Source organism: Fusarium flagelliforme, assembly GCF_020744385.1.
Source record: "Fusarium flagelliforme strain FIESC 12 MPI-CAGE-AA-0113 chromosome Unknown B0J16scaffold_6, whole genome shotgun sequence".
Lineage (NCBI taxonomy): Eukaryota > Fungi > Ascomycota > Sordariomycetes > Hypocreales > Nectriaceae > Fusarium > Fusarium flagelliforme.
Window position 1 is genome coordinate 1,385,224 of NW_025763508.1, and position 23,666 is coordinate 1,408,889.

The 23,666-nt window shown below is 49.5% G+C and overlaps 8 protein-coding genes across 8 annotated transcripts; 3 read left to right on the plus strand and 5 right to left on the minus strand.

Moving 5' to 3' along the window:
• Window positions 1-4,282: 4,282 nt before the first annotated feature.
• On the minus strand, window positions 4,283-5,432 carry B0J16DRAFT_346993 (uncharacterized protein). The gene has a single exon (XM_046128515.1). It carries the CDS (start codon window positions 5,072-5,074, stop codon window positions 4,703-4,705), a length of 372 nt encoding a protein of 123 aa, XP_045980045.1. The 5' UTR covers window positions 5,075-5,432; the 3' UTR covers window positions 4,283-4,702.
• A 3,593-nt stretch (window positions 5,433-9,025) lies between these two features.
• On the minus strand, window positions 9,026-12,069 carry B0J16DRAFT_357394 (Lon protease C-terminal proteolytic domain-containing protein; the record flags this gene model as incomplete). The annotated part of the gene is made up of 4 exons (XM_046129539.1): window positions 9,026-9,113; window positions 9,220-9,389; window positions 9,455-11,544; window positions 11,601-12,069. 4 exons carry the CDS (start codon window positions 12,067-12,069, stop codon window positions 9,026-9,028), a joined length of 2,817 nt encoding a protein of 938 aa, XP_045980046.1.
• An 842-nt stretch (window positions 12,070-12,911) lies between these two features.
• B0J16DRAFT_322950 (uncharacterized protein) lies at window positions 12,912-13,858 on the plus strand (the record flags this gene model as incomplete). The annotated part of the gene is made up of 3 exons (XM_046125742.1): window positions 12,912-12,915; window positions 12,976-13,085; window positions 13,142-13,858. The coding sequence occupies 3 exons, from the start codon at window positions 12,912-12,914 to the stop codon at window positions 13,856-13,858; spliced, it is 831 nt and encodes a 276-aa protein (XP_045980047.1).
• Window positions 13,859-14,302: 444 nt separating this feature from the next.
• B0J16DRAFT_272363 (uncharacterized protein) lies at window positions 14,303-15,192 on the minus strand (the record flags this gene model as incomplete). The annotated part of the gene is made up of 3 exons (XM_046123603.1): window positions 14,303-14,521; window positions 14,569-14,815; window positions 14,864-15,192. 3 exons carry the CDS (start codon window positions 15,190-15,192, stop codon window positions 14,303-14,305), a joined length of 795 nt encoding a protein of 264 aa, XP_045980048.1.
• A 1,809-nt stretch (window positions 15,193-17,001) lies between these two features.
• B0J16DRAFT_387304 (NUDIX hydrolase domain-like protein) lies at window positions 17,002-17,872 on the minus strand (the record flags this gene model as incomplete). Its single annotated transcript, XM_046131663.1, has 3 exons — window positions 17,002-17,234; window positions 17,285-17,623; window positions 17,680-17,872. 3 exons carry the CDS (start codon window positions 17,870-17,872, stop codon window positions 17,002-17,004), a joined length of 765 nt encoding a protein of 254 aa, XP_045980049.1.
• A 1,192-nt stretch (window positions 17,873-19,064) lies between these two features.
• On the plus strand, window positions 19,065-20,360 carry B0J16DRAFT_387305 (actin cytoskeleton-regulatory complex protein END3-domain-containing protein; the record flags this gene model as incomplete). The annotated part of the gene is made up of 3 exons (XM_046131664.1): window positions 19,065-19,304; window positions 19,357-19,591; window positions 19,639-20,360. 3 exons carry the CDS (start codon window positions 19,065-19,067, stop codon window positions 20,358-20,360), a joined length of 1,197 nt encoding a protein of 398 aa, XP_045980050.1.
• Window positions 20,048-21,767, minus strand: B0J16DRAFT_171803 (uncharacterized protein). The gene is made up of 2 exons (XM_046122427.1): window positions 21,520-21,767; window positions 20,048-21,468 (listed from the first exon to the last, which is right to left on the minus strand). Exons 1-2 carry the CDS (start codon window positions 21,634-21,636, stop codon window positions 20,467-20,469), a joined length of 1,119 nt encoding a protein of 372 aa, XP_045980051.1. The 5' UTR covers window positions 21,637-21,767; the 3' UTR covers window positions 20,048-20,466.
• Window positions 21,768-22,544: 777 nt separating this feature from the next.
• On the plus strand, window positions 22,545-22,965 carry B0J16DRAFT_387307 (uncharacterized protein; the record flags this gene model as incomplete). The annotated part of the gene is made up of 3 exons (XM_046131665.1): window positions 22,545-22,629; window positions 22,684-22,694; window positions 22,810-22,965. 3 exons carry the CDS (start codon window positions 22,545-22,547, stop codon window positions 22,963-22,965), a joined length of 252 nt encoding a protein of 83 aa, XP_045980052.1.
• Window positions 22,966-23,666: the final 701 nt, after the last annotated feature.

Sequence of the window (23,666 nt, forward strand, 5' to 3'; positions counted from 1 at the left end):
CTGGGCCTGCACATATCGAAGTGAGGATGAGCCAATCCCCAGCCGAGCTACGCTTTTCAAGAGTTCCGCGCTCACACATATTACGACACTGGCTCAGACAGTTTTATGAGCAAGTGGTTAATCCCCACTATGTAGCTGTCACCACAAGGGTATAGAGTTGATTAGTGCTCGCTTAGGATGAGCCAAGAACCTTTCTCTTTGATTACTTACCTACGGCACCAGGAAAGCATGACGATGATTATCAATGGTCAAAGTCACATCTCCGACCTCCTCCTCCACCTCCTCCATCTCCTCTGCTCTTGACCTGTGGGGGCTGTCCTCGAAGCTCGAAACTTGCGACTTGGCGTCCGAATCTGAAATAACTAAAACATACTGCTAATGACGTTCCGCTATGGGTAATTGCTGACTACTTACCTACCTGTACCTATCTAGTAGGTAGGCACTCCATGCAGTGTTTACCAACGGTCGGCTACCACCTAGCGCAATCTTGAAATTCCGCCAACCGCCAACCACTCCAGACGTCCGGACTATCAGGTACGTATATTGGATTATACCCAGGCAATAGATCTGGACCCTGCGCACACAGACCAAGAACCAGGTCACATCGTCTGGATAGATGCGACAGTACGGGTACTATCGCGGGGCATCATAGTACATAAGCGCACAAATTTTCCGCCTTCGTGAGCACTATATCTCACCTGTCAAGCTTTACGGCGGGCGGTGACGGTCCTTACAGTTGAACACCCTTGTTGACTTACCTGTTGGCAGGAATCCTTTTCATGGTCTCATAACCACCCCACTAACAACATCCCACACCTTGCTGACGTCTACATACAACGATGGTTAAATCTCCGTCGGGAAGAATGCGCCTCTGCCCCATTTGCAGAGCACATGTTCATAATGACCTATCGTCGGCACTCATCCCCCGAGCGGCCGCTCTCACTCACCAACACCCCAAAGAGACCCTGTCTTGACCAGGTACCCTGCAACTTGGATACCTACGAGGAAAGCTGCCGCGCTCACCCAGAAGCTCTGGTCAGCAGAAGCACATTAAAGATTATCATTGATGGCCCAGTTCATGGGTTTTACTATCCATCAATGATTATGATACCAAAACTTGCCTTCGTTTTGGCATTTAAAAAAAAAAAAAAAAGTGAATTTTCCTAGTCTCGTCTCATATGTAACTCTCAGAGCTGTACTCAGACACAACAACGTGGACGCTGCTCTCATATAGCGACTCCAGATATACCAGGTATATCTGCGTTTCCGGTGGCTCCATCGCCAACATGGCTATCTCGGAGAAATTTAACCTAGTTGCCTTGCAAGTGTTGTGGCAGGCGAGTCTGGCTTGGACCGGCGGCCTAGCCACGACCGTTGTATCAAGCCAGTAATAGGTCCATGGCCATGTTGGTTGAATCCTCCAAGCCAACGCTCAGTTTTCGCTTATCATAACATTGTTCCTACGAACACCTCAGCCGGCTAGGAACGTAGAATGAATGAAGGGGTTCTTGGCAACACAACAGGGGGAAACACAACAATCAGTTTTTATTCATGTCAACCTGCACGCGACCAGTTTGAGACGCTACGGTCGACGTCTTCGATACAACCTTGGGGTTAGTATTGCTGAGCAGGGAACCGGGGACTAGCACAAAGCTGAAAAAGGGTGGACCAATGAACCTTGGTCCGTACTCAAAATTATTCAGGACGATTCTCTAACAGCTCTTGGTCATTTTAGGCAAAGAGCTCGCGTGATCTACAGATCTTAATCGCTTATTAGAATGTCAGGGATGGTAAGTGCCTTACCCTGACAGTCTTCCTTTCTGCCATTTCTTTCTTTACCAGCCCTGCTTTCTCGCACAAGCAAAGACACCTGGTTTGAAGTGGAATATTTTACTCGCTTCTCGTCACCGCCATGGCATGGGTGTGGATGTGGCAGTATGTGGCGCAGCTGGTGCATATGCAGAGAACATTGATCAGAAGGAAGGAGTATGGCTGCAGCAATCGGCAGCCCGTTGCAATAGCTCCTACAGGTGTGCCATGTGGCCCAGAGCATGTAATGGGTTTATCCGTACTGCAGGTAAGACATAGAATAGTCTACGGTAGATCCAGGGCTTTTTCAGTTGGTCTAGAGCCTCCGGAGTCCGGACCCCCCCCCCTTGCAGCGACTTTCACCAAGCCACGAACCAAAATTCGGGAAATGGCTTATTCTTACCTGTCAGAATCTCGGAGAACCAGCCTACCTAGCCAATTGGTGGACAAGCCACTTCTTGGTCGAGAACCGTTGATTGAGGTGGGCAAGGTTTCAGTCAAGAGCGTGGTTGCAGGCAGATCACAGTCAAATACTGCACATACATCTCCATCTCCAAATTATCAAACTTCACCTGAGACATCCAACATGTGGTTGGAGATGACGACAGGTGCCAAACAATTGTGGCTTGCGGTTTTCATGTCAAGGATATCCCTTTCTGCAGTCGCGCCGACAGAACAAAACCCCTGTCGAGCTGCTAAGGAGCCTCACCGTGTCGGGTCCGACAACTCTGGTAAGGTGTGTTTCCATCTGCCTCTTTACGCACCAGCCATATCAATATGCAATCTCGCCAAATTGTAGGATCTGAAGTAGTCGGTACATCTATGTCAGCTTACTGCAGTATGAGTCGCTTAGGCTGCTCAATATATGTCCGTACAGTAGTCTCTCGGTATTTAGACTTGGGAGGCTGAGATCGAGTCAGGCACTGACCGTAGCTTTGGAGAAGGGATTACATATCACAGTCCCTCCGATGTCTCTGCTTTGCGGCGATTTGAGAGAATATGCAATAGTTGGCCGATACATGCAGATAGGCTTCAATTCCAGATCCCATTGGACATGACATGACTTCTTTTTGGCGCTGTTGTTCACACGCAGAATTGCCAAGACGGGTGGGCTCTAGACTTCGGGTCTGTTCCTGAAAGAAATCTCCGGAAAGGTTAATAAGTTATTCGTATAAAAGAAAAGTGGTGCTCCCGACTGGACGGTTCGCTGTGGGTATGGGTATGGGCGCCAGACTCTGCTAAACTAGCGAAGCGGCTGTCGGGCAATTGTATGTACTTGTGACGTTGGTGTGCAGCGAGTTGCAGGCTTCCTGACTCAGTTTGGTTGCTATTGAAAAGAGCGGTGATTGGGTAGGAAAGAAACGAGAGCAAAAAGGAAACCTTTACCTCGAATCCAAGCTCTCGGTGTTCTCAACAGCGTACTGTACCGTACTGCACTGTCTTGTATCCCTGTGGTTGCACCGTCCCTACCGATACTGAGGTTGTCATATCTGACCGGCGATACCTCCCGTGCGACATCTAAGACAGCCTAATCAGGCAATAGAGGAATGAAGAGAACTGAACATATCAGATGCGAACAAATTCTGACATGTTCTTTAGCTATAGTACCTAGGGGGTTTCATGACGCGGGTGTTGTCGGACATGGTAGGCGAGTGTGGCACACTTGTCTTAGACACCCGCTAAGGAATGCTCCTATCGTGGCGAAAGAATGAGGGTCTGGAGCTTCCGAAAAGGCGGTTCAGCTGCGATTGATGTAGATTTTGCCAAGCCATGTCTCTATAGTAGGCGTTCTTAGAAACTGGTCAGGGGGGAGAACTAGACAGACAGATAGACCATCAGATGCCGTAGCAGGGGGTTTATACCGTCATGATGACCTATACTGACCTTTAGTATGGGAAGCAAAGGAGGAAAACTGTAGCTGTGAAATGCAAATTCTCCTTGGTCTTGTCTTGGTACAACAACGCGCACATCAAAAGAGGTGTCGGATGCGAGAAGATAGATACTCAGATTGATGGAAGCACAGCATGATCCCCTGCGATCAAGTCTGACAATCTACCAAATTGAGAACGTGCAGATATGTAAGCCTTCTGATAACGGTTACCTCTGAACCTATAACCGACAGTTCCGCGCCTTAACACGCATATTACAAAATAGTATCAAGAATAAACAAGGATTAAAATAGACGATACTACGTCCACAGATAGATGAAACCCCAGTCAGATATTACCACAGGGAGTGACCCGCTATAACTCTGCACTTGACTGAATTTCTAGGGATTTGAGTCAAGGTAAGAAGTAATGTAAAAATATCCATGGCAGGCATTACCGGATATTCTAGGTTCCTTCCCGCCTAGGTGCCTAGGTAGGTAGGCAGTAGGTCAGCAGTTCTTACCATTACAACAGTGGCAGCTGGACCGAAGAAACGCGTCAATACGAGGCAGGTGCGGGTCCAATACCATTTTGGATATTCTTTCCTGGACTTTAACGTCTTAGTACCTAGTCTAGGTACCTACCCAATCAACCTCACTTTCCAAGTCAACAAACAAAAGCATCCATCTTACTTACATCCTGATCAATTCCCCTAGGCGAACCAAGTCAACCTGCATAAAGCAACACGATACATTTCTTGATTCAACAGAAAAAGCACCCGTTACGATTGGCTACCTGTTGCATATCTGGGCCTGCCTTCCTAGACATCCAGCGCCTGATCGGATCGGCAGTGCCAAAAGTACTGCAACGGCTTATTACAACCTTACAGATATTCAATCCACTCGATCAGGCGGGGAAAATAAACGGAGATGTATCTCGCACCGCACTGCAGCAGCAGGGAGCCCTGACCGGAAAGCCAAGTTCCCTTCGTACCCATGCTCATTCGACACGATACGATTCCCTATTCAAGAACCAGACTTGTCATGTTTAAAAAAGCCCCTGCTACTGACAAGTATGGCCGCAGGCTGGCCATTGCTTGTGTGTGATACGACATATTGTCCGTAGCATTGCAGATCACGCATGTATCGGAGAGTACATATCGTCGCTACGTACAGCACTAGGGCTGTTGATGTTGGATATTCTGGCAAACCAGCGACTGGATTCAGCAAGACCACCAGACAGACGATTTCCAGCATCGAAATAAGCGGTGCCGCTGTCGTCATTGCTCGCGGTTGTCCTAATGAATTGTCCGATTTGCCAGACACTACACCAAACCACCATCTGAGCCATGCTATGTTTACAGATTTGCTTCGGTGTGGCGTCCAGCCAAAAGGCATGCTGTAAAATTGACAGCGGTGGCACGTTCATCTTATCTTCTGGCCTTAGGGTATCTGCTAGGATCCGACAGGATCACTCCCTGCAATGACTGATTTGCGCGTGGGAAGCTCATGGACACTCCAGGTAGGGGCCGGGCACATGGCAGTGGACCCTTTCCGTCTCGACATGCAAGGCCAACCCTGCTGTCAGCGGCCCTTTTTACGTACTCTACGGTGTTGGAAATAACCCTAACGCTTGAATTGGACGTCACTAGCCATCAGATGCCCTTCTGAGCTGGCTGTGCCGCTGTTGGATGTCGAAACATCCTTGACTGATGCACTGGGTTAGGGGCCTGCACTATCAAAGTCTATGTCCAACTCTCTCTCCCTTCAATATCGTGCAATAGGTGGCTTGCGCGCTTCGGGTGGCAGCGCCATTGCGGCGGTAGTCAGCTATGGTGTTGCCCATCGTACGAGTCCAAAGGCCGCGACCACAGTCTGTTTTGCGAAAGGATTCAAGACAATGCAGCCCAAGCCTTACAATGGCGGCGTTCTTAGTCTGCAATTTCTCACTGGCTCCTCAAACCCCCCGCAAACCGGCATTGTTGGACTGCAATATCACGATAGTTGATGGATCCAACCCAAATTAGAGACATTGGTTTTATTTTTCATCCCACATTCGGGTACATTTTCCCTCGAGTCCAGATTCGAAGATATGCCCGGCAGCTTGGAGACGGTGGGCGGGGTTCCTCCCTGCACAACCCTTCATCAGTATGAGCAGAGCCGAGCAAATGATGAGAGAGGAATTTCCTGCAGGCCGGCTACTGTACATACTGTAGTCTGCACTGGACGATCATCTTATTTGGGGTGGCATCTTCATCTCTTTAACCCCCACCACTCAGGAACCAGGGCTCAGGCCGGCAAGCGTCTCGAGGGACTATCAAGGACAGGGACGATAGTTCGACTGGCAGTTTCAGAAACTGCAATGTCATGTTACTCTCATACTCCTATCTGTGGCCCCACGAGAGCTGTCTGCTCTGAAAAGAAGGGCTCAAACCGGACGTTCACTTGCACAAGATGTGATGTTCGGCCCGTTGTCAGGCTCAACTATGACGGCTGGAGCCGTGCTTGGGGTTCCGGTAGGGGCAGCGCTAGTAAATTTCCGCGTCTGGACTGGAAATGATCTGACAAGATGAGGTTCAAGTCTGAGTTCCAGGGACCAGGCTTCTAATTTAGCCAAGACTGACACTATCTTAGTCCCCAATATCATACGTCACCTGACAGGCATTGCACTGAAGTTCAAGCAATTTGAGGGGCTGAAAGCAAGCATTCTCTCAATCTTGTGGTCAAATCAATAGCTCTGTTTATGGAGAACGCGTACAGCAACAGCACAGCACGGATCAATGGTCCAATGGATGCTGCTAAATGAGAAAATTACAGGATCTAAAGAGTTTTGCTCTCTCCAGTGATCGACAGGATCTAGTCTATGCTAGGCACCTCATCTCATCTTCGTCTCTGGGGAAACAGACCAGACGAATATTTTCCTGGCCGACTGAGCAGCCGTATCCATGCCTGGGTGCAAATTCCATGTTGGCTTGATGCAATTTACCATGCAATTGTGCAGTAGAAGCCATTCTATCAAGAGTGTACTCCCGCAACTCTTCAGCGCCATCGCCATTCCAAATCTTGCCGCATCGCCTGCGGTTGCTTTAGCCAGGTTCCAAGTGTTTGAAGTTGCTTGCCTGAGTTGCATCAACTCTCGTTTAACGAAGGATGGGGACTTCCTGGGACGCGGCCGTGTGCTTGCAGATTGTGTTGGTTCTCCCCTACGGATGACTGCATGCCTGCTTCTTGCATGTTGATATGGGCGATAGTAATCGTCCAGGGCTGGCACGAAACAACCAAGAGGTGAGAGTTGAGGCAGCCGGTGCCAATCCGTCGTTGGGACCCTCCCATAGGGTAGGGTCTTAAATTTACGATGTCCCCTCCGTCTGTTTCATTGGAGAAGTCTCGCAAACTTGGCCAGCAGGGTGCAGTTCCTTGGACTGAATCTCGTGTGCGAATGCGTCAAAATGGCTAACTGTCTCAGGGAGCATTACAGATCCCTGGTAAACAGCTCAAGTGTTGTGGCCAATCTAAAGGTTAGGACTGCGAGGTGCAGCTATTTGTCTGTTTGTTCCGTTTCGTGTATAGGTCGCTCTGAACGTCGCTTAACTAAGGCATTGAAGATCCGAAGATTCTCGGCTTGAACAGCTGAAAGACCAATACATTGTTCGTTATGTGCCTGTCTTGCAATCGAGCTTGTCTCAGATTCCCTCTCGATTGTGGCCTGATCTCTGCTGCCAGAAGCAACTTCATGAGGCTTGGGTACGAATGCCGTCTCGGTCAACTGGCTATAGTGCCTATAGGTCTACGCCCGCCCGCCTATAAATTGCCCTACGAGATGGAGAAAAAGCAAGAGACACGTTCATTCCCAATATAATATTGACGTCATCAGAGCCTGTTCAGCTTATCCGATGAGTTGAGAGGGGAGCTGATAGACCAGCCCGTATACTTGGGCCTGGTCGTCCATTAGTCCTTACATGATCCACGAGTTTCGAGCGTTGGGGTAATCCCAGACTTCCTCGTTGGCCGCCGATGAAACAAGGCTGACAATGGATCGCTGGATGCATCCCGCTACTAATGTTAGTGCTAAGATGTGTCGTTAATTCCGTTGCCGTGGCTCTCTCACTCCCTTCAATTCAGGGCCAGTTCGAATGTGGCGCATCAACTTGCTTCTTCGAATGTCTCGCTCCCTGGGGTCACCGAGGGCCTGGGTCGACAGGCGCCAAACCCGTCATGATGAACTACAATCGGCAATGAAACGATTCGATACGACGTGTACGTGGGACGCGCCCTTCAGATTGCATAACCCATAGACTTGAGGAGGTATGCTCATACTTCGGACGTCTAATACAAGTGATCGCCCAGGGTATACGTGCCAGTCGGCGAATTTACGAGGTTTGCAATGAGACATCAGTTGGTCGTGATGTATCCAACATCAACACTGAGAAAAAGTTCCCCTAATCGTTGTAGCTACCTGGCGAGCTAACGACGGATGGTTCTGGGATACTGAAGACGAGCTCGGGACCGAGTTTACGCCACACGTGGTATATAGCTGAAACAGAGACAGAATGATGAGTTATCGAAGTTTACATACTATAGACGGATGAATCTATTGTACTATACACATGGCATTAGACCTGCGTGGCATACCTGATAAGGAAATAAAATAAGTCAAAAAAAGCCTGAATCATAACTCCTTTCGCCGATCATCCTACAACATGATTTGCCAGTTGGGCTTCAGCAATCCAGCTCGGGTAGTGTCTGCCGTAGATGTTCGGGTGTCTCATATTCAAGACTCGTTCTCGACGACTCTCGGAAGTTAGCATTAGCAAAGATATGAGACATATCTCAAATGGAGTGACATTTTTGCATCCCTTGGCCGATTGGACTTTGGTGTAGCACAACAAAATTCAGACTCGCTTGGCTCGCTGCGGCGTTACCTTCACCGTGCCAATCTAGCACAGAATATGATGAAAACACGGCACAAGATACATCACGACTCTGAGCCAGGCATGCAGACACCAGAGTCAGACTCACTTAGCTGTCTCGAATGGAGACAAGCATGCGCATGTGCAAGGGGGGAGATGGCTGGAGTTGGCGGGAAGGACAACGTGGGATCACGGGATAGGGGGTTTTGTAAGACGAGCAGCCGTTTTGTGAACCGGATAGGTGCGTCGCAAAGAGGGCTGATTTGGGCCACATTTGTGGAATCGAGTCAACCAGCATCACCGTGAGAAGCAGATACTTGTGACGCAGTTGGGCAAGTCGCCACGAGACGTTTCAGCGATGCAGAGCAGGTCGAAGCGCGTCAACAAGCTCCTTATGTACGAGGTGATGGCATAGTCGACAAAGGTCCTTTCAAGTGCTTTACAGTCGACTCTCGATGCCTCTGTAGTTATTGTCCTCGGCCCAATGGGAGTCTGGCCAGACAAGACGAATCGCTTCCCAGATATGGCTATTCAAGACATCTGTTAGTGGAACATGACTTTTATTGTCGGGCATAATACATGGCAGGGTTGAGCGTATCACGGGAAAATCGGTTAAGGAAAGGGTCGGCTTACCTGACGTGAAGAATCTCGAGTCCGTCCTTGACCTCCTGTGGGAGATCTTTAACATCCTTGCGGTTCTGGGCCGGAAGTAGCACAGTCTTGACGCCAGCTCGGAGGGCGCCGATGAGTTTCTCCTTGATACCTCCGACGGCTGTAACTCTGCCCCGGAGAGAAATCTCACCCTGTTGCACAAAAAGTTGTCAGTGTACTGAATTATCACGAGTTAACCGCTTGAATGATAACGTACCGTCATTGCCATTGTTGGTGGCACCGGCTTCCCCGAGAAGAGAGAGATGAGTGCGATAGCCTGACCAATACCACTACTGGGGCCGTCCTTAGGGATAGCACCAGATGGGCAGTGAACGTGAATGCTGCGCTCCTTCATGATGTCAGTAGTAGGCTCCGGGGTTAAGCCCAGCTCGAAAGCATGTGCCTTAACCCAGGTCAAGGCAACCTCAACGCTTTCCTTGAGAACATCGCCGAGTTTGCCTGTAAGCTGAACTCGTCCATTACCGGGCATATCGGCAACCTCGATGAAGAGGATACTTCCATTGCCCCCGGAACTATAAGCTACCAGGCCTGTGACAATACCCGGGCGGCTCGTCTTCTCAGCAATCTCTTCTTCGTACTTCTCAATACCCAGAATGTTCTCAATATCTTCCACGCTCAGCTCGGGCCGGTAGTGATCCAAATGGTTTGTATCCTTGGCCTCAGCGTACTCAACAGCTTTAGCGCGACAGACCGATCCAATCTCTCGCTCCAAATTACGAACTCCAGATTCGCGAGTATAGGACTCGATGATCTTGGAAACAACATCTTGGTTGAAGGCGACCTGACTCTCAGACAGTCCATTGACTCTGATCTGCTTGGGGACAAGATGTTGCATTGCAATATGCCGTTTCTCAAGTGTCGTATAGCCGGGGATGTAGATGGTCTCCATTCGATCCAAAAGAGGAGCGGGAATAGTGTCAAGGCTGTTCGCAGTAGCAATGAAGAGAATCTTGGAGAGGTCAATCGGCATGCCCACATAGTGATCCTGGAAGTTATGATTTTGCTCAGGGTCAAGAACTTCCAACATAGCCGCTGAGGGATCGCCGTGGACGCTTGCATGGCCAATCTTGTCGATCTCATCGAGGAGAATGACGGGGTTAGCAACGCCAACTTTTCTCAATCCTTGAACGATCAGACCTGGCATAGCCGCGACGTAGGTCCTTCGGTGACCTCTAATCTCCGCTTCATCTCGAACACCTCCAAGGGAGATGCGGTGGAACTTGCGGCCAAGGGCCGTGGCAACGGACCTGGCGAGACTGGTCTTGCCAACGCCAGGAGGGCCTGCCAGGAGCATAATAGGAGACTTGTCGACCTGACGCTGAGACTTGAGGATTTCAAGCTTGGCCGTCTCGGGCTTCGCGACATCCTCGACCCTGGGGCCTCCCTCCGCGTTCTCGTTCTCTTGCTTTTCCTGATTTCCTTGCTCGTTGGCGGAAGCAGGCTGTACCATCTCCTGCTCTGCCTTCTTGATCTTCTCTTCAACATCGTCGTTGATCGACTGTTTGAGCCTCAAGACAGCCAGGTACTCGATAAGCCTCTTCTTGACATTGTCTAAGCCATAGTGGTCATCGTCGAGCTGCCTTCTTGCTCTATGCAGAGTCTCGGGGCCTAAACGATCATCTGTGGTGACTGTCCAGGGAATCTCAGCCAAGGTTTCTAACCAATTACGAGTCACTTGATACTCTTGGTTCATGGGTTGCATCTTTTGAAGGCGCCTTAACTCGCGGTCTACGGCCTTGGCAGCTTCGGCTGGAAGTTTGGCGTTCGAAAGTTTGCGCTTGAGCTCATCAAGCTCGTTAGCCTCCTGGTCGTCATTTTGGTCGTGTCCGCCAGGCATTTGTCCATTAGGCGGGACAAATGCCATGCCCGGGCCCGGAGGTAGTGAGCCTGGCTTTTTCTGATTCTCATTCAAACGATCCAAGATTTGAATAGGCATGGTTGTGAATGTGGTGATCTTGAAGTTGTTCTTAATGCCGCCGACCTGTCGTTCCAACAACTCGATGACCTTTGTGAGGCGCACCTTGACATCCAGAGCCGCAAGAACCTCAAGTTTCTCTTCATGCGTACTCTCTACCAAGTTCGCCATAAAATCGGCCAGAAGGCCAGCCTCCTTCAATTCCTTTCTCATGATGAGCATTTCGAGTCGTCTCGTAAGGACTGGCGAAAGAATCGGACCATCTCGGGTTCGGGGAAGGAGGGAAGAAATCCTTAGAATCGTAACTAATTCGCGAGATCGGGTTTTCAAGAGCGCAAAGAGGTCTTGCGTTTGTTTATCAGTAGCACTGTCTAGACAGAACTGTCAATCACAAGTCATAAACAGAAAGTTCAAGGGAATCGCATACTATCTTCGTGGAAATAGGTCACTTTGGCTTCGAAATAAGGGCGCTCGCGTGTGAAGTTCTCAATGCGAACGCGGGTGGTACCTTCAACGCGCAAGGCAAATTCACCTGTTCCTCTTCCATCGATACCAATGATTTTAGCCGCTGTACCAAACGTGAAGAGGTCATCCTTCTTGGCGGAACCCGGAAGCACGTTCTCAATCGTAGCTGGGTCTATCTCTTCAGCATCGCCAATAAGTCGCTGACCATTACCACTGATAAGAGGAGACGAAATTGGAACACAGGCGATGGGGATGCTATCGATGCGCGTATCAGGGCCTTTTGAAGCGGCTTGTTCGTAGACGTGGGCGAGCAGGGCAGGGATATCGGGTCGGTTTGACGATACTGGGATGCGCTGGACGAGGCCGGGGAGGAGAATGGTGCCTCGTGCGAGCGGTATCAGGGGAAGGTTGGCAATCTGTGGCTTTGCCATGATGCCACTGGCTTGTTGGGTATGGGACTGATTATGACTTCAGATGGATGGAAGCAACGCTACACAAGATAAGCAGAGCAGAAGTGTCAAGACGCTTTGGATGATGAATTAAAAAGTGAGCAAGTGTTGTTGATGTCAAATACAAGCACGGTAGCTGACGGATGCGATGGCCGACGGTCCAAGACCTCAACCCAGGGTGTGATTGGGAAGGAAACCTGGAGAAACACGGGGGCGAAGGCCGAAGCCGGGGTGCGTTATTCCAACGTCCCACTTTTGGCCGAGGTTGAAGCTACTAACTCAGCTCTTATCCGTCGATCATTCAAGAACATCAATGATGCCAACACACCTGGAAAGTAGCGGAGAAGGGTCGGGAAGCTGTAGAAGATTCTAAGCAGTACTATGCTCTTCCATTGCGTGTATTGCTTGGTGAAGGTGGTGTATTGAAGATGTCGGCAGATGCATGATCGACTTCCATATTGAGACAGTGCCAGTAAACAAACAACGGCAATTGATTTAAGGTATCATCCAAGTTCGATTCTGTGAATCATTGTCGTCATGAGTATATCAGCGACCAAGCAACAAGCATATGATTGCAAATATCTGTCTACCTCAACTTCAGTTGTTAGACATGGTTACCTGCGTCCACCTAGACGATCGTATCACTCACACGTGCCTTCACCTCGACGACTAGATGACTAAGGCAGCCCCACACCGTGATAGAAGGCGGGGCACGAAAGTAGAATCCATTAAACTCCAGTCGCGTTTGACGCGTCTCATTCTTCCCATCGTGAGCTTTGCCTGTCTGCCTGCCTAGTTCAACTCAACACCATACAACCAACACCATGTGTATGTACCCCGAGCTACGCACTCTCTGATGCTACAGCACCGCTAACAGAAACACTTTAGCTGCCTACGCTGGATTCACAAAAACAAGCTACGGTGCCCAAGGGGGCGATGACTCTGGCGGTTTCTTCGCTGGAGGTTCACAGCAGGGCAGCCAAGGCGGTGGCGGCAAGGTACATACATCAACTCCTCTCCAACTCACCACTAGCAATGTTCTAATAATCAACAGTCATACCAGGATGAGTCCTTGCGTCCCGTCACCATCAAGCAGATCCTCGACGCCGAAGAGGCCTACGCCGGCGCCGACTTCAAAATCGATGGTTCCCCCGTGACCCAAATCACATTCGTTGGACAAGTTCGCAACGTCCAGCCCCAACCTACAAATATCACTCTCAAGATCGATGACGGTACTGGCCAGATCGAGGTCAAGAAGTGGATCGATGTCGACAAGACCGAAGACAATGAATCCAGTTTCGAGCTCGAGTCTTACGTTCGCATCTGGGGCCGCCTCAAGTCCTTCAACAACAAGCGTCATGTCGGGGCGCATGTCATTAGACCCGTTGCCGAATTCGACGAGGTCAACTACCACATGCTAGAGGCCACATACGTTCATCTGTATTTCACAAAGGGACCTCTCGGCGGTCAAGGTGGAGGCGCCAATGGGGATGATGGCATGTTTGTGGATGGTGGTAATTACAATGACAATGCTGGTGGCAACACCAGCCAGTCGCACAGCAAGATCGCTGGTTGCAGCCCATTAGCCAAGAAGATGTTCACTTTTATGAGCGAGACGCCTGGAGGCAATGAGGGTGTTCACGTCAACATCATTACCAGCTCGACCGGCATGTCGGTGCGGGATGCTCTCACAGCCGCTGATGAACTGCTCGGCCAGGGTCTCATCTACACGACAGTTGATGATGAGACATGGGCAATCCTGGAGTACTAGTTTGGAGGCTTGCAAGAGGTGTTTCCGAACAAGGTCGATATATGTGGAATACAAACTACAAAAGCCGGGTGCAAGGTGTTCAAGGTTACAGGTGGTCCAGTTTATGAAGGAATGACAAACATATTGGGGTTATTTTTCCCTAATGAAAGACTCGAGCTAGTCGGGAATTCTGCGAAAGCAGAGCATATAGACAGAAGTTGCGGTAGAGACAGTGTCTGTTACTAGACATGCAATAAAAAATGAAGGTCAAAGTCCAGTCTGCTTCATATCACCAAAAATACAACAGTGCACCCAAAAGACTAAACATAACATCAAACACAATCGAACGATCACAACTCACATCACAGCACATTTCCAATCTTGCTGCATGTCGGTAGTATCTTCGTCTCCGACTTCAGCCTCTGATCCAGTGTCGGTATTTGGCAACATCAGAGGCTCGTTTCCCTAGAATCTGACCGCGCTGCTGACGGCAGACACGACAATGGAGCCGCAAGCAGGGCGCGACATCTGTTGAGGTTCACGAACCATGATCCACATCTTGATGGGCTCGGGGCTGCCCTTGAAGACAACGTCGCGCTTGACCTCGAAGCCGAACTTGGCGTAGAATCCGTTATTTCGCTGTGTGCTAGACTCGAGATACATGGGACGCTGTTCAGCATCGGCCTGCCCATTGTTAGTCTGATAACCTGAGGGATGGATCAACAACTTACTTTAGCAACCATATCGCGAATTAACTTTCCGGCATATCCCCTTCCTTGGGCATTGGGCTTGGTACCGATGTATACGAGGTAGTAGTGATCCCTCTCGCCCATGACTTCCAGTTTAGTCTGGTCCAGAACGGGCAGCATCTCATCATAGTATCGTCTTCGCCCCTCGGCCGATAGCTGATATCTGAGTTTCCACGTTCCACTACGGATACTCGTCAACCAGTCATCCATCTGTTGACGTGGTGCGAGCCTGCAGTTTCATTAGCTTAGATATCAAATCGAGAACAGAGCTACATACCAAAGAGCCAAAGCTTCATAGTCTGACCCAATAGTTGTCACAATGCCTTTGTAGCAATGTGCTGCAACCATATAAGTCATGTAGTCCACGTGGAGCTTCCACTTCTGTTCATCTGAGTAATCGACCATGTCATCGCCATCAAGTAGATACTGACTCATCGCATCAGTTGCGAAAGCTTGAGCCAGAGAGCTACCGGCTGCCGCAGACTCGTTCGCATTAACGAGACGAACAGAAGTTTCCCACGCAGATGGTATGAGAGAGCGTTGTCGCCACTTGGCTACCGTCTTGGGTCCATTGATACCGCTATTGCAATTCTTGTTGATCTCCATGATTGCAGTTTAACCGGTATTTGATTTATTCGCTTTACCTAGGGGGTCCCTTTCCTGGCGAAGAAAGGGACACCATCTTGTATTAAGCATAACAGGTTCGTGAAGAAGCATCCAGACTTACATTGTATATTCTGACAATTATCGCCCGTATGAACTCGTGATAATTGAGTTCTTGATACAGACGTAAACCTGGAAGGATGTCTCAGACAGTTAAGGCTGGTACGAACTTCAACCGACATCAAGGTAGTACTTGAGCGGGCCAGGCTCGCGATCACGGCTTAGTAAGGGAAGTTGCGTCAAGCGGGATTCTTCGACGAAGCGGAGCGTATGGGATGTTCACGAAGACGGTTGAAGTTGTGTAAAGTGGAAGGGAGTGTTCAGAAGGGTCTGGAGTAGTCAATAACCTTCAATAATGCAAGGTTGACTGTAGCAAGCAGCACGTGGTAACGGCGATAGCAAGACCACAAGTTGGCTATTCTTCACAGCAATCTTCTCGAAACGAAGGCTTAGCAAGATATCCTGACTGAGGTTCCTGTTAGTGGCCGGCCGCTGTGGTCTTGTTGGGGTAGAAGATGTGAGCAAAACGGTGTTTATGTGACAGTTAAGTGACTGGATAGATGAGTGAGGAACAAAGAAGAGAATGAGAGATAAGAAGTAGATGGGGGATTAAATAAGTAGGGCGAGTACTAGATAGACATTCGTGTACACCCCAATCTGCAGCATAGATACATGATCTATAGGAAGCGCCTTGAACCAGAAGCCAATCTCATTATTGGTCAGATAATTGTATGACAGCCATTATCGTGGGGCAGCGACTAGCTCCGGGGTCCATTGTGAGACAAGCGGAGAGCAGCTTTGGAATCAAGGCGAGATAGCGAGGTTGAGAGCACAGTGTATGCTGACTGACGATCATGGACCACATGATCAAGCTGCAGGGTCGTGGGGGTGAGGCGGGACTCGCCTTAACAAACCAGATCGTGAGTTTATACCCGAGATCCATGACTATCCGGTCAATGTGCAGACAACAACACACTTATCAAGCCATTCGATATTGATAAGCATGATTCATGGACAAACATACTGTAAGTGTCTCAGATAGAAGCTGAGTATCGAGTCAAGACCCAAGCCACCGGCAGCTGCGAATATAATTTACGATAGCGAACTACCACACTTGTACAGTAGCAGCTGTCAAAGAGCATCATGCTGCCTGCTTTGTTGGTGGATGGCAGCGGCTTGCGACGGCACCTAGGCCTAGTTCGCTGGTCATTGGGTGGTACTGTGTCACTTGACGAGTGCGACTTGTTTGCTAACCCGGACACGACGGTGAACCAAGAACGAATCGCTTACACATAAGAGGTTCAGCCATCAAACCGAGCATAAGATAGGCTTGTCCTAACTGAGCTTAACCTAGTAGCCAGTGGATGTATGCCGATGTTGATAACCAAAGCTGTGTTGAGATCTGATAAAGGACCAATGACAGGCTTTGCAATTAGAATATCCTTATTTTATCATATATGCAGTAATGAATGCTCGGCTTGTCTCTCGTCCTTGTTCAGCGAGCTTGAACCGGATTCGTAAAACCGTTCGGAGTCTTCTCCATTTTATCGAGTCGAAGCCAAGTAGTCAATAACGTAAATTAAAAACAGCTCTAGACGTCGTGTAAATCTGACACAAAGCTCGAGAGCGGATATCTATGTTGTTTGAATGCGAATATTCAATGCACCAGACCGAAGTTTCTGCGACTGGCGACAAATCGTCTATGCTTTCGATTTTCGACGTTTTCCTTCCCATTTCGTTCCCCATAAGTCATTACATACGTCGAATCTCCTGCTCGTTTAAGTACTTGTCGAGGCCAGAGTCAAGGTTCTGCCACCACTCGAAGAGCATAGAGTTGCAGATGAGTTTGAACCAAGGAGTGAAGAGCAGGCTGGGGTCGTCGAATTGTTGCTTGAGCTTCTCGGGAGTGACGTATTGGGTATCTCGGACCTCGTTTTCGTTGATGTCGAGATCGACGTTGGCCTTGATAAAGAGAATGTAGTCAACTATGTTTTGTGTTAGACTTTGCAGTATCAAAGAATTGGCTTGTACATACTCTCGTGCTCACCCCACTTTCCGTCACTGGGAGCCTTGTAGTGAATACGGGTAAGGAAGTGGAAGTCCTCGAAAGGTACCTGCTCCTTCTTGATGCCCAATTCATGCTCAAGCTTACGCTGAGCGGCTCTCTTGACACCAGCAATAGAGTCCTCAAGAGTAGAACCAGTCTCAGTAGGGATGTGAAGAGGATGGGAGCAGCAGGTGTTGGTCCACATGTCGGGGAAGGTGATCTTCTCGGTAGCGCGCTGCTGGAGGAGGAGCTCGTTCTTGTCGTTGAAGAGGAAGACGGAGAAGGCACGGTGAAGGAGACCCTTGTCGATGTTGGTCATGAGATGGCCTAGCAAGGTCTAAGTCAGTAAGGGGTAACGACTGTGGTGGTGAGAGTCGACATACAAATCTTCTTGCTGGCTGTGCCAATTGGCTTGTCGTTCTCGTCAAGGACAATGCAGACCTCGTCCATAAGACGGATCTGCTCCTCATCGTGACCGGAGAGAGGCTCTGAGCTGGTATCGATGTCCGGGAAGAGACGGAGCATAGATTCAGCCGTGATAGGCTGGTTGGTGGTGGTGGTGGTGGTTGTAGACATTGTGAATTAGACGGTATCTAAAGGTGTTTGAGTAAGGTGACTTGACAGATTCACAATGCGCCGAGACAGTGAGTGTATATAAAGGGCGGGAACAATGGCGAGCGGTCTGAAAGACCCAGCGATTAATTTTAAGGGTCACTGGCGTCGCGCGCTCTTGCCTGGGTTTGCCCCTCCAAAAAGTTATCGGGTGTGGCAGCCGCGCCCCTCCACCCGCTGTGATCCACAGGACACTACAACTGCAACCACTGAGGATCGAGTCCAGGGACTCTTCTCTCCAGGTTCCTACCAAATTGGGTAGTGGGGCTCAACCACTCAATTGGCGGTTGGCCAGTCAGTGACAGCCATCTCGGTGAACCTCTTCTCGTTTTAGCGTAAGGCCGGCCATAGATAGACTCAGGTACAGTAATGCCTGACTACAGACATACAAATGCATGATCGACTTCGATTCACGGCATTTAGTGTAACGCAATATCTGTAGGTACTTGTGGAGAGCGGATTACCCTGTCGTCTAGGCTGGATAGTGACTAGCAGTATCAACATCTCTTTGATACCCCGGCTGTGCACATCCCACACGTCCAATTGCCTAGCCAAGAAGAAGCCCGAAAGATGGAAACAAATCGCCTACCATGAAACAAACACTACTAATGTATGTAAAGACTTATGATTACATGACGGTAGAGGCGCAGGATGTGCACAGCTGGGGAATCAAGAGATAGCGATATGGAGGCCTTAACGTCGCAACGTTTCAGGATTGACTTTTGTCTCCCAGTCATCTTACCGAATCTAACTATGACACTTGTCGTCTGTACTTAAATAGACTTTCAAAAGATATACTTGGAATTAACATTGTATATGCTACTATTCAACTTATACACACAATTCTACATGAACTGTCCAGTAAGATTATGCGCTAATTTGGATATTGGCTAAGCGGGGGCCGCAGATGCCCAGGTGCCAGGGCATCCATCAGGGGAAGTGGCTGGAGAGCTATGGCTTCGTCATTCAACCTCCATTCCTCAACTTACCCTACCTTAGAACGGCCTCATCGTCTCTCCATTAATTCAATACACTCTGCGGTCGCCGCCAAAACGATTGCGATAATTCCTTTCTCCACCTAGACGATAAGCGCTCTTTTTCTTGACGTACTTCGGAATCACATCCACCAGGCTGCCCAGAGCACACAGACGTAATCATGGCAGCGCCCAAGATCGAGGAGCAAGAAATCGAGACCTACTGGAATATTTTCTCTGCGCGAACGGGAGGCGGCAAGTTCCTGACCGGCGAACAAGCTGCTCCGGTTCTGAAGAACAGTGGATTGCGAGATGATCAACTAGAGCGTGTATGGGACCTTGCGGATGTGGATAATGATGGAAACCTTGATTTCGAGGAGTTTTGTGTCGCTATGCGCATTATCTTTGATATCTTGAACGGAGTACGATACAGTCGCCGAGAGAGGCCGCGATATAGAAGCTGACATGTTCCAGGAATACGCGGACGTACCGACGACATTGCCTGACTGGCTTGTCCCCGAGTCCAAGGCTCATTTGGTGCAAGCCACCCAAGCTATTACAGGAAAGTCGGTGCAATTCGAGCAAGTTGAGGATGATTCGGAAGATCTTGGGCTCAAGGATGGCTTCGAGTGGTACATGAAGCCTGCAGACAAGTCCAAATATGAACAGATCTACCAAGAGAACAGAAACGCGCGCGGCGAAGTTGACTGTAAGTCTGCAAGTATCGGTCCTAAAGGATATGGCTGACAAGAGTAGTCAATGCGCTCAGCGACCTCTACGAGTCCCTCGACGTTCCCGATACCGATATCCGATCCGCTTGGAACCTGATCAACCCTTCGGCGCAATCGACCATCAACAAGGACGCATGCCTCGCTTTTCTACATATCCTTAATAATCGACACGAAGGTTTCCGAATTCCCCGTGCTGTTCCCGCGTCTCTGCGTTCCAGTTTTGAGCGCAACCAGATCGATTACCAAGTCGACAACCAGCGAACCGGTGCCAACTCGCGATGGGCTACCAAGGCCGATGACACCACCAGCACTGGTCGCAAGGCCAAGTTCGGCGACCAATACCTAACGCGCCTAGGCCGAAGCGGCTTCAAGTCTGCCGGCACGGACTTTTCGACAGAAAAGACGGAGGATTGGGAGGAGGTTCGTTTGAAGCGCAAGCTCCAGGATCTCGAGGATAAGATTAAGAAGGTGGAGGAGATCGCGGAGCGCCGGAAAGGTGGCAAACGCGACTCTAAGCCTGCGCTTGTCAAGAAGGAACTAGATCAGCTCCTGGAATATAAGCGTAGGGAGCTCAGGGAGCTAGAGGAGGGGACTGGCAAGAGCGCGGCTGGAGGAAGTCTTAAGAGCATACAGGAGGATCTTCAGACGGTGCGTGAGCAGGTTGAGGGTCTGGAAACTCACTTGAGGACGCGCGAGCAAGTTCTTGGAGAGATTCGGAGGGAGATTGAAGACGAGAAGAGAGGATAGGCGGATTTAATTAGACTACAGAGTGGGTATGTTGCTTTTTCTTTGTAGGAATATCATGGCGCTTTCTTGAATAGGATATTAGGCGTTCCACCACTCGTACTTTTTATCACCACATAGTCCCATTGGCGTACTTTTTCGTACGCTCGAGACCTAACGTCCGACCCTTGACTGTCCACACAGCTAGTGATGGCACAGGGACTTTGCCTAGCCGTCCAGCTCCACGACTTCGACCCGTGGCGCATATAAAAGCGTCCACCCGAGGACCACTCACGGGTTGCGGCTCTTTGCCTTTGAGCACTAGATCAATGTTCTTATAGACACCCGCGGCCTGGGCCTCTGTGATTAGGAAACCAGCACGAGGTTTGGACACAACGTCTCCAACTGCCCACACACCACTTGCGGCTTTGACGCGCATCTCATCGTCCACATCTGCGTAGCCATGTTCGTTAAGCCACTCCTTGGGCAGGAACCCTGAATTGGGTCGAAGCCCCATAGTCGCCAGGAAAACATCAGTTGCTATACTTTCGCCATTCGATAACTTTACAAGCGTCTTGCCATCAGGAAGTTCGGTAGTTTCTTCGGAGCGAACACCGGCACGGATCTCAACTCCTAGACGGCGGAGTTCGGATTCAGCACGGCCGGCGATTGAGTCTCCTCCAAGAACTTTATCGTCGGCCGAGAGGAGCACAACGGTGGTCGAAGGATAAGCATATTGGATTTCGCCTGCCAGCTCAACACCTGTAGCTCCGGCGCCAGCGATAACAACGTGAGTAGCCCTCTCGACCTTGTCAGCGGTGCGGTGAAGACTGGCAACGAGCTCTTCATGTGAGGTAGAAGCCTTCCATGGAAGTGATGGGTCAACGGTCTCGGCTCCGGTAGCAACGACAAGGTGGTCATATTTCAGCTTCGTGCTGGCTCCAGTCTCTGGTTCAACCGTTACGGTGCGCGCTTCGGGATCAACAGCCGATGCAGTGCCGACGATGAAGTGAGCACTTCCAGGAGGATATTGGTCCAGACCGGGCTGGATAGGAGCGAAGATCTCCTCGTCTTTTACAACGCCTGGAACAATGGCGCGAACGGACGCCAGGTTCCAGTAGAAATGGCTGTTCTAAGAATTTGTCAGTTTGTTGCATTGGCTTGTCCAAGTTTATGCGAGTACCTTGGAGACAAGTATAACTTTGAGGTCTTCTTGGTGAGGCCGGGTGTACTTGAGAAGCTGGTGGGTGACCGCCATACCGCCCAGGCTTCCACCCAAGACAACCACCGTTTGTGTCATTTTAGCAAACCGATTTAGGATGAGGATTGGTGTTCAGGTCTCTTGGAAGCTTGAATATTGTGGTTGATTTGACTATCTGTTGCTCTTGTTAAGTGTAGATAGTGGCGGAGAGACATGTGAAAAGACAGTTTGACACTGACTAGGATGTAGGTAAGTAAGTTTGTTCCGTCCCGATAGTCTCAGAAAGCGGTCTATGACGAGTTCAAGGCTATGTAGCAAAGGAATAGTCCGTAACGGCTTGGGTTTCAGGCTCGTTGCGGTATCAAGTTTCATTGAATGAAGCTATCGTAGCTTTTATTGCAATGGGAGTTTTGATAAGCGGCCTGTGCATTGGATTGAGTAGTTGCGCTCGTCCGACTATTGTCGCAACAAAAGCTGAGACCTCCTTCGCCATAAAATCATGGCCATAAGTTAGTAGGTAGCTATTGTTATTTCCGTCGAATTTCATTCTAGAATATTCACTCTCGTGTTGAAACGAGATGTCAAGTGTTTTACTGCAGGTAACAAAGATCTGGATATATGTCCCCTGCACTCCACGTGCTTTTAATCATCATTCAGTTGTACTGTAATAAGCATGTCCCTTCCTTCCTCGGCAGGTCCCCAAGTTTGGTCCCTTGGTCTTGATCCTCACTGACGAAAAGCTCCCCTCACTGAGAAAACCCAACCAATAGCAGCTCACGACGTCACTGTCGAATCCTGCCCGCACCCCCTCTCTAAGGCAATGATGAACTGAAGCCAGTCCCATGACCCCGCTATAACTTAACCCGCCCGCCGGGAGAAGCCAAGTTCCTCAACAAACATTGGATCCCAACACCTCTTTTCTTTCTCCTTCTTTCTCCTGATACAAACTCGATCTTCAAACAACAACTCTCCAAAACTCTCTCTTCAACCAAACAAATACCGCCACCATGTCTGAATCTTTCCAGAAGGCTGTCGAGGACTCCAAGAAGCTCACTTCTAAGCCCAGTCCCGACGAGCTCCTCGAGCTCTACGGTAAAGATCTCCTTATTACAAATTTGTGCTTCTCAGCTAACTGGGATTCTCCAGCTCTCTACAAGGTCGCCAACGGCGAGGACTTCAAGGCTGCCACCCAGCCTGGCATGTTCGATCTCAAGGCAAGCTCTATTCCCCTAGCCTTCCATCACGCGACGACAGGACTAACTCCTAGCTAAGGGCAAGGCCAAGTACAACGCCTGGAAGAAGGTCGTTGAGCAGGACCAGCTCACCCCCGAAGCCGCTCAGGCCAAGTACGTCGAGGCCGTCGAGAAGCTCAAGGAGAAATACGGCTACGACGCCAACAAGGTGCCCGAGACCGTTGGTGCCAACTAAGCGTGCGATCTTTTATGTTCTACGAAATAGACAACCCTAAACGATGAAACGAAACAAGTTCGAAGAGTAGGAACAATGAAATACATAACAAAGCTATAAATGCCGGAACCAAGTGATATGGGGACAACTCCCTTGAGCTTTTCTTTTCTGCGCTGCTGATAGCGTATATCATAACTTAGACGAAGAGAACTAATACCCGTCCGTTTTACCTTTCGATGCTGCTACTACAGAGTGCTCACACGGCTTAGAATCAGATGGATGAATCATCTGTTCTCTTTTGCTTCGAGTTTGTGGGCTGTCATGCGACCTCACTGTTCGTTCCATGTGACATCACAGCTGACGGTCGATTATGACCAAAGTTGGGGTCCAAGTATCACGTAGTTCTTTGCTTGCAATCGGATAGGCATTGTGTCTCATCTATGTCTAGAGACTGCCTGTACACTGACTGACTCGCTCTCGAGCAAGCCGTGCGCATCTTCCTTGTCAAACCCCAAATGTGGACTCTGACTGACAGCTCGTATCATCCTAGAACCCTGAAGACGAGTCTCGGCTATCTAGCCCGTGATATAACTACAGATCTATCCGACATACCCTTATGGCGGTACTTCAAGCGGTTGTCCTCCACTAAGCTCAACAATGTTACACCAAATCCTACACTTGGTCACATGTGTGCCTGTTACCTTATCTTTTTGCAAAGAGCA